The sequence below is a fragment of the Lates calcarifer genome, linkage group LG6, assembly GCF_001640805.2.
Source record: "Lates calcarifer isolate ASB-BC8 linkage group LG6, TLL_Latcal_v3, whole genome shotgun sequence".
Taxonomy (NCBI): domain Eukaryota; kingdom Metazoa; phylum Chordata; class Actinopteri; family Centropomidae; genus Lates; species Lates calcarifer.
The window spans coordinates 24,467,968-24,483,875 of NC_066838.1; the positions used below are offsets into that span (position 1 = coordinate 24,467,968).

Consider the following 15,908-nt stretch of genomic DNA (forward strand, 5'->3'; position numbering starts at 1 on the left):
CTGCGTCAGGTGACCTCATGTAGGTGGTACATCGCTCTTCTGTGGTGCGTTCCGGCGAAGAACCACGGTCGGAAATATCAGCTCTCTATTTTCGGTCACATACGAAAAACTATTAGGTAAAAATTAATATCTTAGAAGCCTGAAAGCTGAATATGTAAAATTGTCCACTAAATAATTGTTTAAAAAATTGTAGAATCATTTGGTAGAATCAATAGATATTTTCTCACTGATTAAATGTAAATATGTGTTTTGCTCATTTCAATTTAATTCAACTTAAACTGTTTTTATTTTCAGACTTTAGATTCTAAAAAACATGAGTTGTTCCAGCTTGAGTCTTTTTACTTGAAATTGTGAGTTGAAGGAATGAACACCTGAAAGTTCACTCAACTCATTAACCTGTTCACCACCATTAATGACATGCAAATTGAAATTTGCATTTCTAGTTCCATCTTGGAGGTATTCCTTACATTAAACCGCATGTAAAGAAACAAGTTGGTAGTATAAATTTTTTTTTTTTTTTAAGTGACACTTAATTCATTGTGAATGAGTGTGGTCCCAGTTTACATGTTTTAAGTCAATAATTTTATGTATTAATGTTTCAAGTATGATTTAAGTAAGATGGTGGTTCTACTTAAGGCTTTGAATACATGTGGTCACTTGTTGTTGGCTTGAACCTTGCATGATTTTTACAGCTGTGTGTTTCAGTGCCCTACTTCAGTTTTGGATGTTTGTACAGTAGATGTGTGAAACAACAGCTTGCATCATGTAGGCCCAAAGATGTGTTTAACCTCTAGAGGGCAGTAAGACCACAAAACAAAGTGTTAGCCTGAAGCTTTGAGGGAACTTACAGAAGTGAGGAATCCTGCAGAAACAGAGCTGCCTACTGTTTCATTTAAGAGACACTCCAGTAACCTGGTGTTGCTCTTCCATGACACTGTTGGACATGTGAAGACAAATTAAAGAGGAATCATAAAAATTTGTACAGCAGAGTAAAGTTAGGTAGCTTTACTGGGTCAAGCTCCAAAAACACTGCATCCTAAATCTCCCTTAATGCAACTGGGTAGTGCATTTTTTGGTGCGTTCCATTTGAACTGGAAGTCAGAATTTCTGAATTCCCAGTCATGAAATTTCAGCGGGACCGCCCCCTGAAATCACATTTCCTACTTGGAAAATCAGAAGAAACTCCTGAAACCCCAACCTCAAAATCCAAGATGGCTGCCTCGTGCATCGACAACAGTAAGAACTGTAGGAATATACTGTTTGTTTGCAGTGTTACAGCATTCCATTGGCCTCTCTGGTTGAAGGTTTGAAGCCTGATTCACCTCTGCTGAGTATAGTGGTGTGTGGTCAGAAGGAGTTATTTGTTGCACCTGTAACCCAAACTAGCAGGGATGACTTGAGTTCCTGAAGTGCACCAGGGGCTTTAAAGAAAAAGCCAGAATGTGGAAACAAATGAAGACATCAGGGATGATCAACAATAACTGTTTGACAAAATAATGTGGAACTCTTATCCACAGAAATTGAAATTCAGATTTAAGAATATGTAACACTAAAACAATAAAATGTAACCTCTGCTGAGCAACAGCGCCCTCTGCAGCCACAAGTGGTAATTCATTCTTTTTGGTGCCGTGTCTGAGTTGTTGAGTGGTTTTTATATGCAGAAAACAACATTTATCAATGTCGTGACAATATAGTCCCACTCACTGAATGGAAACACGCCCAAACGATGTACATTACCCATGGTCCCTGGCTTCTGGAACAGGAAGTGCTGTTGCTGTTACAAACGCACTAAACTCTGTTTATAATTCTTGATATTTTCAAAGTTTCCTGGCTGGATATCAGTGATGAACGCTGGTTTTTAATGACTTCTAAGTCTTTTTAGCTGATCTACAGTTCAGCATTACTCCTGAATTTGCTGGGTCTGATTCCAGCAGTTTAAGCAGCTGTGCCATCAAAATGGTCCTGAAACTGATATCTTAAGGTAAAATATTGCATAATGTTGCTTTAAACCTCCCTGGGACAGCATATGAGAGTTTGCCTTTTGGCTAAATCTGACATCTTTACACCATATTGATGTCAATTAACATGCAGGAAAATGGGTGCAGGAGCTTTGGTCTTGACTCTCAAACACGTTCTTTGATGCTAAAGAACAAACAGAGTATGCGTTATAAATAAATATATGAAAATAATGAATAGTTTCTGCCAATTATCAGCTTTAACATCTGTTCTCTTTTCTAAACTTTGACCCAGAGAATTGAGTCACTTCAATCTATGTGCCCCCGAGACTCTTAACTGAACATTTGAACATTCTGCAACATAAATATCTTTACTCACATCATAATTGTGTAGTTTTAAATGAGTTATACATTACTGTGCTTGTGCTGAACAGACATATCACTGGCTTCATCTGTTCAATGCACAGAAAAGAATCTCCAAGAATAGCAAACGCAAACCACCCTAGATAGAGAAGTAGGACGTGTGGTGGTGTGATGCTACAAAGGATCATGCTTCCTCCTGCATTTTTCTGCAAGGCACTCTCATTTCATATTATGCATGGACAAAATGGGATATTCTATGCTGTTACCTTGGAAACAGGCATGTATCGAGTCCCCGTGTGGAGAAGCAGGAGAGAATTATCCTTTATGTGCCTAGTAATGGCAGAAAAGCAGCATGACTCTAATGTGCTCTAATGTGTAATTTCTGTCTCGCTGCTGGCAACTGGTTACTGTGACTGCAGAGGGGTTTCTCTCAGGCTCAGTAAATGGATATGAGCATAAAGCTTCAAACCAAGGATCAGGTCAGTAATATAGAGTAAAATGTTCATATGATCCACAGGAAACGTCATTCAGATACTTTTTTTGCTGACTGAGCTTCAATAAAAACAGTGATGTATCACATGTGTATGTACTGTTTATGGTTCAGGCTGTGTCACAGCTCTAAAACACCCACCATCTTTGTTTTTAACAAGAACTTCAGAACTCAGTTTAACATGGCAGTCTATGGGACTGTTGGTCAGTGCTCTCTGTGCTTAGAGGTGATTTATTCAAAAACAATGAATTATGTTGTAATGGGAGTTACACTGGGTGAGAGAGCACACATTTCTCTACATCTTTATCTATAAATTGTTTGTGTAGGTTGAAAATTGTGGGAATTAAAAGAGGTTTGAATTTGTTTTTTTGGAAAAATTTTCAGAGGTGGCAGTTAGAGTGCAAGTGATGTCACGCACTCTAGCTCAGAACATTCCGCACAATACACACCCATTATAAAATAAGAAACTTAAAAAAACAAACATAAAACTTAAACTGCAATTTTGTTAAAACCGTAATAGCTATCAAAATGCAGATTTAGCCCAAAAAAGTCTCAAGTCTTTCGATCTGTTTAATGTTCCAACCATGTTTCTATGTGAAAGTATGACGAAATCATGAGGCCTCAAAGAGGGGTGAGTTTGATCATTTTCGCAACAACTTTCTACTCATTTTCAATAGGAAACTTTTCGCAGTTTTTTTGCGATTTACGTTGTCATGGTGACTAGAATGTTACTAAAAGACATAGCAGACTATTCCGGATTGAAACTCATGCTTTGATGTATGTTTCTCAGAAAATGTAGTAGTAAGTAGTAGAAGTAAAAAGTAGCACAAGATTAAACAAGTAAAGTACAAACCACTCAAAATTGTACTTAAGTAAATGCTCTCAGCCAATGGATTTGTGTTAAGTTGTTTGTTTTTAAATAAAGATTTAAAAAAGGTTAAAGGTCATAACCTTTATTATAATTTTTCCCCTGCGTCTCCATATCATCACCATCAACAGCAGCATCATCCCTATGTTCGTCTCATTGAAAGAAAACACTCAAACACCTGTTGTTATATTAATATATGTTTTATTCTTCTCCATTTTTATTATCATTATGTTTTATTTTCATATTTGCAAATCTTAAGGTCCTTTGTGCATGGACCTGTCATCACGGCACACACATTGGCACAACAAGATTGGTCAGAAATAGATAAATTCTAATCACACTTTTAATAGCACACGATTTCATGACTTTTGCAAGGACTTGGGAAAGACATACTATAACAAGAACAAATCTGATCATATATTTTTTTCCCCTCTATTGAAATCAGAATTTTTATAGTATGATGTGCCAAAATAAAACATAATAGTAACATGGACATTCTCAATTCTCAAATAAACAAAGCATAAATAAAAAAAGGAAATTAAACACATGAGATATAACCATAAGATGTACAGCAGTTAATAGAATAGAGCTCTGATGAATGTGATGAGTTTTGCCATAGAGGTGCCTCTGAAGCGCAACACTTCCCCTAACATGAAATAAAATAATCTCTGTCTTTAAATAAGAAACTGCTGACAATATAAAAATACATGGCATTGTACTGTAGTTCATTAAATAAACCAACAATTCATATATAAAATATTATATTGACGTGTATAAAAATATGCCTTACAACTTTTTTTTTGAAAAGGGTAACAGCCGTAAGCTTTTTGTCTGCCACTTCAGAACACACAGTCGACCACAAAAATCCAACATATGTACAAACAATCAACTAATAAGCAGTCAGAACGCCATTTTGACAAATAAAATAAAAACAGAAGCATCCAGGATCATGTTCGTATGACTATTTTTTTCTGACTTTACATACATATAAGATACTGTAAGATTCAAGCAGTACTTGATGGAAATACATACTCAAAAATAAATTAATAGAAAAAGAAATATTCTGTCAATTAGGTATGTTGATATCAGTGTATCTTTGGAGAGAGGGAGAGAGGACGGTGAGGGAGACACATTTGTCAAACGTTTGTGTCACATCACCTGCGTAACAGTATTTCAGCCCACTGAGATCAGAACAAACACAGGCAGTGTCAGCTATCCTAAAAGTAAAAAGGTCAAAATAAAACAAAATGAAAGAAAATCTACCATAAAGCCAGGACAAGAGCCAGGGAATATAGAGATCATTCGGAGTAATACCGCTTGGTTTCACTGAGGCAGTTCACGGAGCATTAATGTGAGCATGCAGCATGTCGCCAGACGACGCACAGAGACGTTGCTGCAACTGTTGAACATTCAGGCAGATGTTATTGTTGCTGCTGCTGGACTGTGAGAGTGTGTGTGTCTTGCTTCTAGAGAGGACATGAACGTTTACCGGTGTGTAGGAAGTGGTTTATCCCTGCTACCTCCTGTCCAGGCAGTGTCTAGCACATGCTAAAGCCACCCCCCCTCTCCCTGTGCTCCTGCTCCTCCACCACCACCTCCTCCACCTCCTCCTCCACCTCCTCCTCCTCTTCCTCCAGGCTCAGAGCAATAGGACAGACTCATCCCTCACTCCCCATCGCACGGTAAAGTACCATCTTCGCTGGCACGTGAGGGCACGGGCGTGCCGAGCTCGTCCACGCACCAGCAATGGCCACGCTGCATGCCCTTGGAGGAGCGGCACTGTGCGAGACGGAAAGACAAGGAGAGGGAGAGAGAGGGAGATTTTGAAAAGAGGGGAAAAAGGAGGGCGGAGATTGAGTGGTGGGAGAGCGGGAAAGGTGGCGAGAGAGAGAAAATGATATGTCATCATAGCGCAGTACTGATTCCCTGAGCCCACAGCTGAGAGGCTCAGAGAGAGAGAGAGAGAGAGGTGTCAGTTATTCTCAGCCCCTGTGGTCACAGGCAAATCTCTGGATGCACCGAACAGAAATCTGCAGTGGAGTGCACTCAGAAATATACATACAGTGACACCAAGTCAGTGCAGCAAACGCCAACAAAAGTTCCAGTATTATGTTTCACCGTGGTGACTGTAATACTCTACCTGCTTTTTCCTGTAGAAGCCACGAGTGTCACAGTTGGGTATATAGATGTCGCGGTCGGACTGGAAGATTGTCAGCTCGAGACCCCTCAGGACACTATTGAGCAGCTTGCGGCAGGGCGCCTGAAAACAGCAACGCAGAGTGTGACTTCAAACATCGAGATAGAAGACCTGTCCCCGTGTGAAAGAGTGGCAGAAATCCTCTTTGATCACTGAACATGTCGATGTGAATCACAAAGGATTAGCTGCTGTGATGCAGCATCAGAGCCAGGAGCAGGGGGATATGTATATTTATATACATATCAGATGTCACATATTGTATAACATTATATAACCATATTGTTACACAATACTTTGGCTTTTCAGGTCACTGGATGGTTTGAAGTGACTGTGCGTTTTTTTGTGTCACTTTGTGAAATTAAACTGTGTCATCCTGATCGTTTTTACGTGACTATTGTTGCTCACATATTAGCTCAAATGCTGCAGATCAGCCGGCTCGAAAAAGTGGGGAAAAAAAAAAATCTGTGGCGGCAGCGGCCTAGTTGAAACTTTCCTGATTCACATCATGCTCAATTAGTTCTGCCGCATAGCAGCGCACACATCATGCACCATAATGCATGGCCTCAGAGCAGTGTGTGTACATGCCACTGCAACACCCAAAACAGCAGGGGATCTATGGTAATAACTCTCTATAATGCAATGCAGCACTATGGATATACAACCATTCCCACCACATCTGATGTGTAATAACGTGATCTTGTTATATAAAATGCTTCACATGTCTCATTCAGGTAACAATCATTCATTAAATGCTGTAAAATAAGAGGATGAACTTACTTTTTCAATGTCACCACTGTGTGAGGGATGTGGACCTGAGAGGAAATGAAACACCGGCATTAAACCATCTGAGCCATTAACATCAAACCATATCCAATATCACATTTTTTTTACAATAAATCCCACACATAAACATTCAGACTGTGTGTTATATACATCCTTGCATCTTTTGCACAAGACATTTGTGGGCAGCCTCTCAGAAGAGATCTATCTGGGGGTGGTCATTCAACGAGAGAGACCTAATTTCCATCAGTATATTTCCTTTTTCCAGACAGTTAATCGCAGTATCTCCGTTTGAACAGTAGATGGGGATCACTGCAATAAAAAAGCAGCTTGATCAGGATGTAGGTGACACTGTGACAGTTTCACATTCGTTCTAAATTCTCCACAGAGAGCATGACTTGTAGGACAGATCATTGTCATGCATCCTGTCATTGGAACAGATGGATAAAAGGCACTGAGATGAAGTCTGCATGTCTTAACTTAAACACTGTTGCAGCACCACAAGACTAAATAAAAACCTCACTGAATGCAGTTCAGAAATATGTGTTTTTTGGGGGTGGGGGTTTTTTCCATCATTTCTGATTAACAACAGGAATGTAAAGACAGATGACATTTTTATCACAGTGACTCCAGAGGCACTGCAGAGCAGCAGGGGTTTGCAAATTCATCTGTGGTGCACAAAACGCATCCAGGCTTAAATGTCACACACTAATTGGCCTTTCTTTTTTGTTGGTGAGTGACACAGCATCACATGCAGTTTACAGATACACAAGAGACACACTTTATAGACAATCATGTGCGGCGCCGGTCACAGTATCCTCAATAAACCACTGTACGTTTCAGGGCTACCTGCAGTGTTCATGCATCTGTAGGTGCATGCATGTACGTGATTTCATGCATGTGTGTGTGTGTGTGTGTGTGTACAGTATCTTACCTGTGGGGGGGGGCCTCTCAGTGGGACTAGTCCTGGTGTGCTTGGCGCAAATGCCCCTTCCCTGCAACAGAGCCTGGAGGGGGCTGTGCTCCCGTGGCGGGGGAACACAGCGGAGCCCCTTGGCACAGCTCAGCGTGTACACGCCACAGGGCTCTCCCTGGGCCAACACTGACGTGCTGCCAGCAGCGTTATGGTCCCTGGGGGGCCGACCTGCCCCCAGTGGATCCCTGCAGGAGGGACAGACCTTGAAGGGCCCCAAGCGGTTCGCCCCGGTCCATGATCCGCAGTGGGCAATCAGCAACAAAACAACGGTTGTTAAGTTAGAAAGGATAGGCATTTTCTGTCCAGGTCTCAGGTTCTCCACACTGTCACTCTCTGTCAGTTAAATGTGGCTGATGCTATTTCTGGATGTATATTTCTCTCTCTCTCTCCCACTCTCTCTCTCTCTTCCTTTCTCTCTCCTTTCCTCAGTCTTCTTCCCCGTTTCTACAGTAGCTTTTCCTTGGTGCTTTGCTTTGCCGGTTGAGTCCCCTGCAGTGCCAGAGGAGACAAATGGAGATCGAGAGAGACACAGCAAAGCACCAGCTTTTAAAGATCTGAAAGGCGGTGATAGAGAGTGAGTGAGAGAGAGAGAGAGAGAGAGAGCACAGTTATGACACCTTCAGGGGCTGGGACTCAGAGAGAGAGAAAGACAGAGAGAGGGAGAGAGAGAGAGAGGGAGGGAGGTGGCAGGGAGGGAGAGAGCAAGTGGGGGGTGGATTATGTTCCTTTCAGAAATTATCAAAATCTCCCCACCCTTTCCTGTTATATACTCACACATACATCTAGCCCTCCTTCCTCTTACACTCCTGCTCAACATGACATTACACATGCATAAAGAGTAACAGCCACGGCCGGATATTTTGCACTTTCTTTCCGATGTCAGGGACCTTTTCTGGCGTGCTATTTGCCATGGTAACAAATACAAATGTACATGTGCCTCCATCAGCGTCGCCACTGCAATGTCATTTGTTACAAACTAATGCACAGCTGTGTGTTTCCCCCCTGCATTTCCTGTACAAACATGTAGTGCCAGAGCAGAGACACACACCTGAGATACTCTGTCTTTTTGTTGCATGTGTCAAAGTTTAGAAATCCGGTCAAGAAATCTCCTGAATGAGCCGTAGGGAACATACTGATGTTACTTTACTTCATGAACCATATCACATGTTGAAGTAGGAGGGCAACGGAGACTACTGCTCGCCGGTTGTTTGAATTGCAAGAGTAATCATCTGGATAATTCAGGAGGAGGAGGAGGAGGAGGAAGGAGGAGGCGAACTCGCTCTCTTTACCAGGAATGCGCGTCGACCAGCCTGAGCTGAAACTGCTAATAATGCAATCCATCGCTCCACTCAGCCAGTTAAGATTTTTCTACGCGGGTGCCATCCTCAAAAAGATCACCACTGATCCCTTCACACATGATCCTGACATTCCTGATGTGATAAAACTGCACAGTTGTGCAAAGTATTCTGATTGATGCAGGTCATTTAAATGATGTTATAACATTAAAACACTTGTAGAAAAATCCTCTTTCTTTTCAAGACAGATACAAGAGGTAACTTTGCAGCTACCGCAGTTAAAATACTTCAGTAAACTGTGTAGTCTGTGTTTACTTTGTTGTAAATATACACTGATGCACAGAGTATGTGCTGTAACATTATATATAAAGCGTCTGCAGATGAAGATGGTTGGTAGAGAGCTGAGGAATGAATTCCTCTCTTATCTAGAGTCCCATTGTCTCCTGTGTTATCTGGCTTTGCCTTGCTGCCATGGGTGTTCGGAGGACAGATGTAACATGAACATTGAATTTGAATTTAGTGAAGCATGAACAGAATTAGGATATTAAACACTGATATCTAACAGCTAAATGACTTCTACTTTAACGAGCAGTCAATAAGTCAATTAGTTGACTGAAAGAAAATTCATCAGCAACTATTTAGATTTATATTCCTATATATCACCACTGACAGGCTCAGATTGTTATTGTAAGTGTCTGACAACATTATGGACAGGATTCCTACAGAGATAGAGCTTTTTATTAACCTAACTCTAACCCTATTTACGTCACTACCAGACTCCATTAACAAAAACAGGAATTTTAGGGAGCAGAACACAGGAGCTCCTGGAATACCTCTGCCTCGATCTGTTAGGTTGTTTGCATTATTGTGTGGTACTTTTACGTATGTAAAGGATGTGACTACTTCTGCCATCACTGAAAGTCACACAACAAGGCAAACAAACTAACTGACTGAGGCAGCTGTGTTCCAGCAGCCTCTGTGTCCTGCTCAGTAGAATAACTGTTTTTGTCAGTGGAGTCTGGTAGTGATGTATATCAATGTTTCTGAATCCGACTCTTTAATAAAAAGGTCTATCTCTGTAAGAATCCTACCCATTATCTTGTCAGACACTTATAATAATAGTCTGAGCCCGTCAGTGGCACTTTAGTGGACGAACTTTGATGTGGATGATTTCCCATTGGATTAAACTGCAGCAGCTGTTTGCGGTTGCCAGGTTCTTGCTCAATACTGTGCTGATCCCTGTCAGTCATTTACACCCGAAAACATGGGAACGGTTCAAAAATACGTGAGTTATCCTTTAATGACATGTATCAACTTGTGCTCTTAAGTACTGTGATGTTTTATGGACCACACGATTAATCGAAAACAATCAGCAGATCAGTAATGACACTATGAGTAAGTTGTAGCCCAACTTGTGACATTTACTTGTGAACAAAATGTGCTGAGCAGTTTGCCTGGCACTGGGTCACTTGCTCCTGCAGCAGGAGAACAGACATACCCAATGGCCTGTACTCGCTGGAATTCAGGGCTACACAAGGCCAGGATCCGCCTCGCCATCAGCGGCCTGTTGTTCTGATTAATCTTGGCAAGGAGGGCAGAAATCACCTGCCGTCTTGTGTTCCCATCAGCTTCGCAAGCTGCAGCGCTAGTCTGTTTCCACATATCAGGAGAATGTTCCAAGACCCACGCCAGACCAACGGGGGCTCTCTTTTCCACACTGCCCTGGATTATTCATTTTTCCTCCTCCAGGCAGACGCAGCAGTTTTCTCCCTCAGTTTGCTGCCTCCTCCCCGGCTCAGCTCTATCACAGCTGGTTCAGAAAGTCTCTCTGCTGCCACTTTGGCTTTCAACACAGCAAACAGGGGCCTCACTAACCCTGTGTTTGGACACGGACTAGTAATTAAGTATTTTACTCAAGTACCTGCACTTTATACTTTCAGTCCATTTCAGTTCTGAGGGAAATGTTGTACTTTTTACTAAGAGCTTTAGTTACTTTACAAAATGAGCTTTTGCACACAAAACATATGAAGAGCAGTGGCAGCTATGTTTTCTTATAATTATTTAAATAACTTGCCAAACAAAAATGTCAAACATTTCATGATCCCAGCTTCTCGGATGTGAGAATTTGATGCTTTTCCTTTTATTAATTTTAATAATTTTGATTTTTTTAAATTAATTTTGAGGTTTAGACTGCTGTTTTTTAAACAAACCCAACAATCAACTGATTAACTGAGACAATAAACAGCAAATTAATCCTTAATAAAAATAATCAGTTACTTGCAGTCCAATTAAAACTGTAAAATGCTGCTTGCACATTAATGTGTGAGGAATATATCATATACTGTATGATAATATAACCATTTTTCTGTATTGAGCAGGCTAAGATACATTGTCTGATTCTACTTTTGTACTTTTACTTGAAAAAGATTTCAAATGAAGGACTTTTACTTGTAACTGAGTATTTTTACAGTGTGACTTTTACTTAAATAAAGGACATGAACACTGGACTGAGCACTGTTAAACTGGCCACCTGCCTACTTCAAGGCTTTGATATGTCGGTTTAGGATTGTGAAACACACAGTCAATTTAAATAAAAATACTGTGATAATACTGTAATACTCACCAGACACAGTGCAAATGAAAGAAGTTAGTTGATCCATAGAGCGGGTTGTGAGCTTAACCTAAACCTAAACTTAACCTTACTCTAACCTTAACGTAAGCCTAAATGTAAGCGCTAACCAAACCTTGCCTAAAATTTAATGATTATCGTTTGCGACTTGTTTTTTGTTCCCAAAAGGGAGGTAAGTCCCTACAATGTGCCTGTGGTGATGCATTTATGTCCCCACAACATAAGCAATACAAGCGAACACACACACGCGCGCACACACGAATTGAGCCACAGCGATTGGCTGAATTCTTGTCACACTTCTCAAACCTCGCTGTGATTGGCTGTTGCGGTAACGAGGGTGTGATGTCACTGGGAAGCGCCGAACTCTAGTTTGTAAAGTTTTATGTAGCGCTAATGGGCTGACGGCTGATGGACAAAAGTGAGTTTCTGCCTCATTAGCCGCCTCGATAACAGGTAAGCGGCACTTGTAATAAATACCTGTTCTGCTCAACAATTTCAGAAACCACCTCTCGTCATCCTCTCGCTAAGCACCGAGCCTCAGCTTCAAGCAAAGAAGCTATCGCATTAGCCGCTAGTGATGCTAACCCATGTCTAGCTCGGCGACTAGACGGACCCATCGTCACTAACGCGAATTGATAATTACTGCTCTTAAATGTTAATAAGTTAACAGTAATTGGTATACCATTGTCCGCCGAAACGGCAGCAGTTAGCTGTCTGTACATTCATGCTATCTTAGCTGAAATTATCTCAACCGTTAGCACTATGGTTTTGAGTTGCTAGCATGCGAGCCTTGACAGCGTCAGCTGGATGTAAACATTGGCACGCCCACTGCCCGTCCTCACATTTTCTGTTTAAATATTGGACTGATTTATCCCTCGCAACCACTGGAAACAAAATATCTGACCGAGGCTTCAAGGAAAGATGTGGAAATCGGAATTTGTTTGTTTGTTATTTACTTAAAACATCACTCTCAGCGTCATTTAAACCTAATTTAACATAGAAAAACACTGTCATCAGAATCAAAATCAGCTTCTTTGACCAACACAGAACTAGTAACAATGTTCAGGAAGATACATGTGGACAACAAAGATAAATAATCATACACATCTGACTATTATGTGTAAGCCAGTAGGTGAAATACAATAGCAATAAAGCATATATATAGCAACAACAACATAAAATAACCATATGCAAGTTAAACATCTCTGAAGTTGTGGTGCAAAGTGTTGAAGATTGGATGGAGTACTGGAATGAACATTACATGGTATTAATGTATACATTAACTGTTGTTTACATTTCATACACATGAGAGATAACTGCAAGGAGATACAGGTTATCACAATTTATCAGATCCCATGTCTTAAAATGACTTATTGTCTTGTTTGGCGAGGCCAACAGTCCCCAACCCAAAGATAAATACAATGCTTCCAGCTGTTTTGAATCTGCCTCACCGTGGTACTGTGATTCATCTTCCTCTAAGTTATTTTTTTCCTCCTTTTCGATGCTCAGGCCGCAAACAGGAAGTACAGAAAACATTTCTCAACCTGCTGAGCTTAACGGTGAAGAGCTTATTTCTCCACTGTCCCATTCTCTTCACACAGATGGATGACATCAATGTACTACACCACAGATGCCTCCTGAATCTGAGGCGTCGAATCAGAGACATCGGGGATGGGCGCCCTGCACAGGAACGATACATGAGGCTGCAGAAGGACGGAGACACTCTCAGGTCAGCCTGTATTTGAACTTGCGTGGGTGGTGGAGCAGAACTTTTGTCTTGTATTGTGTTTGTTTCTCTGCCTACTCATTGGCGACCTTTGTATAATGAGAGGCAAAACTTGTGTGTGTGCCACAGTGAGTTTATTACACCTTGTCAGATATTTTCTCTGTTATGTAGGTTTTTCCTAGCGAGATATCGGGAGGAAACTGATCTTATTTTATTATCGTTCTTATGGACGATGTGTCTCTGTGCATTCATGACAGAAAAGAGCTCAGAAGCTGTGGCTGTAAATATGCTAGGAGAAGTGATCTGACTTTTTATTCCTTGATACAGATTCCAATACCTCAGCTGTGAGTATCTTTTTGACTACTGATCTTGTACTTGTTCTCCCAAATTTAAAAACTTCAGTAATCACTGATTGAAAGTCAGGATGGTTGAGGTGTTGAAGTGTTGCTAAAGTTTGCTGCTGTAACTGGCTATATGTGACCAGTTACAGAAGCACTGAATTTATGCCTTTTGCATTAATGAACCCAAACCTAACCCTTTTTTTTTTGCTCTGAACAGCTGATTAAAACTTATCAGGCATGTTGAGGGCAGCATAACATAGAAAAACACAATATTTTCCCCCAAAATCTTATGCTCCCCCTACTGGAAACTTACTAAGGTACAGTTAGGTTAGTGTTTGACTGTAAACCTCAGAGGCCGATACAGATCATGTATCTTTCTTACAATAGTGATGACGCTGTATAACACTTGTGATTCCTTAGTCTAAAGATGGTGGCAGTTCATTCAGTTGTTAATGCCTTACTGAACATTAAACTCACGACAGTACTGATACAAAGCTTCAAAAGCTGCAATGACCATTTAATTGACCAATTTCATAGTAAGGAAGCACAAATGTGATAATATTAATGGTGCTTCTGTTCGATTCAAGTGTCCCAGTAAGACATGACAATGTGACTGCATGCACAACATCAGGACCCTGAAACTGAAACAACTAAAAGGAAGTAGCGATGATACTAGAAGTAGCGCTAATAAGTACAATGACTGTAAGATAGGTGTTTGTCCTAAACAAAACATGCTTTTAAACGGGAAGAGCCAATAATCATGTGCATGTTGTTTGATATGTCAGTAACAGTCCTAAATCTTTTGTGTTTTCTGTTGCACGTGTTGCAGTGTTTGACAGTCATTCAATCAGAAACGAGGTCGTTCTTCGAGATGTGTTTCTGCAGTTGGGCCTATTAGGAGTTACCTATTGTTAACCTGTAATTTCTCCTCTTTAGTTACCAAGGGAACTCTGAAGAGGTGGGTTGCTATGTGGCTGGCCATCCTTTATCAAAGGGAAATTGTTACTTCGAGGTAAGGCACACTGAAAGTGATGCTGCAAGTCAGCATCTGATGTTGTGATTGTAACTGAGTTTTGCAAGACCTGCCTGTTAGCTGTCTAAGATTTTGTTTTTTTGTGCATTATTAGTTGAAATAATCACTCAAAATTGCTCTCTCTAACTTTGTTGTTGTTGCTTGTAAACAAAAAAGGCTGATAATCATTACAAAATAGCTGTTGGTCCTTTGCACAATCATTCATTTTGAAATGTTTGGGACGGGGGTGGGGGGTTATCCACATACCATCGTCCCTGGTTGTGCCCAAGATTGCTTTTCCATCCAGCCAGCAATTTTATCCCCCTGGAATCTCATTGCTGACAATTTTCTCAACTTCATATTAAATTCTGAGTGCCCCCCCACAGTCCCAGTTCACCAGTGCAAAACCACTACCTCAAAAATGTCCTAGCTGCATTGGAATGAAGGATAGGGTGTGGGTTAGGTGGTATCTCTGAGCACAGAGATTAGTCTAACACACTGTGTTTTTCAGCAGACAGACAGGCAGACTGGCAGCAGGAGAAAGCATCGGACATTTATTTTAGCAAAGCTGACTCGCTCCCTACAGTTTTCATCAGGCTGTTCTACTACTTTTCATCCATACAGTAGAGCAAAGAGAAAAGTTTCTCTGTGATTTAGCACAGGAAAGTTGCAGGAGTTCAGTTGTAAATTAGGTGCAGAGGGCTGCAGTGTGTTATTTATGAGCCGGCTTTATTTGTGGACGGTGCACGTCATAGCGGGCCTTGTGACGTGTGGTCAAGAGACTGCAGGTGAGGCAGACGCACTTACTTGTCTCGGTTTTTAGGCTTCAGGAGAAAACATTAGGCTATACATTATCCAGCGAACCTACGTCATTCTGCTGGGCTGCAAATAGACCCAGACAAGACCCCGGTGCATCAGAGTCCTGAAGCTATACCAAGGCCTCCTGAGAATGAGTTACTTCTTCCATTATTCTTTTCAGGTTTTTTTTTTCTTCACTTCTTGAGATGAAAACCCCCCTCTTGGACATATGTCAGATCTGCTTCACTAAGGCTCTAAACAAGCTGGCAGTGCGCTTTGATGTTATTTATCATGACTGTGCGGTGTCCCTGATTTGTGCCAGATGTGACATTTCTTCTAAATGCGATGTCAAACTCTCATCTGACCTCCAGATCTTAAAGGCAACAATGGATATATTTAAATGAGAATCACATTTGGGAGCCTGATAGATCTCTCTGACATTTAAACAAGTGGATTTTAGTGTGGCCATTATGCTACT

At 41.0% G+C, this 15,908-nt stretch overlaps 2 protein-coding genes across 3 annotated transcripts in view; one reads left to right on the plus strand and one right to left on the minus strand.

Annotated features, from left to right (window-relative positions):
- Positions 1 to 3,857: 3,857 nt before the first annotated feature.
- On the minus strand, positions 3,858 to 8,324 carry igfbp6b (insulin-like growth factor binding protein 6b). Of its 2 annotated transcripts, none has more exons than XM_018675823.2 (4): positions 7,588 to 8,321; positions 6,651 to 6,685; positions 5,817 to 5,936; positions 3,858 to 5,455 (listed from the first exon to the last, which is right to left on the minus strand). In XM_018675823.2, exons 1-4 carry the CDS (start codon positions 7,922 to 7,924, stop codon positions 5,342 to 5,344), a joined length of 606 nt encoding a protein of 201 aa, XP_018531339.1. In that variant the 5' UTR covers positions 7,925 to 8,321; the 3' UTR covers positions 3,858 to 5,341. The 2 variants fall into 2 exon arrangements, with proteins under 2 accessions (XP_018531339.1, XP_050927374.1); XM_051071417.1 differs by lacking the exon at positions 3,858 to 5,455 and adding an exon at positions 5,476 to 5,614 and having other exon boundaries at positions 7,588 to 8,324.
- A 3,542-nt stretch (positions 8,325 to 11,866) lies between these two features.
- The window catches only part of spryd3 (SPRY domain containing 3), a 54,054-nt gene continuing 50,012 nt past the window's right edge, over positions 11,867 to 15,908 (plus strand). The window contains exons 1-3 of the mRNA XM_018675822.2: positions 11,867 to 12,006; positions 13,155 to 13,282; positions 14,557 to 14,632. Coding sequence (XP_018531338.1) covers positions 13,155 to 13,282; positions 14,557 to 14,632 — 204 coding nt within the window. The 5' untranslated portion in view covers positions 11,867 to 12,006. The remainder of the gene's footprint in view (positions 12,007 to 13,154; positions 13,283 to 14,556; positions 14,633 to 15,908) is intronic.

Bases quoted from the DNA above. Each gene is read 5' to 3' on its own strand.
- igfbp6b (XM_018675823.2), bottom strand. From the start codon at position 7,924: ATGCCTATCCTTTCTAACTTAACAACCGTTGTTTTGTTGCTGATTGCC. The intron at 6,686-7,587 runs GTAAGATACTGT...ATTTCCTCTCAG, and splicing joins TGAGAGGCCCCCCCCCACAG to GTCCACATCCCTCACACAGT. The intron at 5,937-6,650 runs GTAAGTTCATCC...TGCTGTTTTCAG, and splicing joins ACAGTGGTGACATTGAAAAA to GCGCCCTGCCGCAAGCTGCT.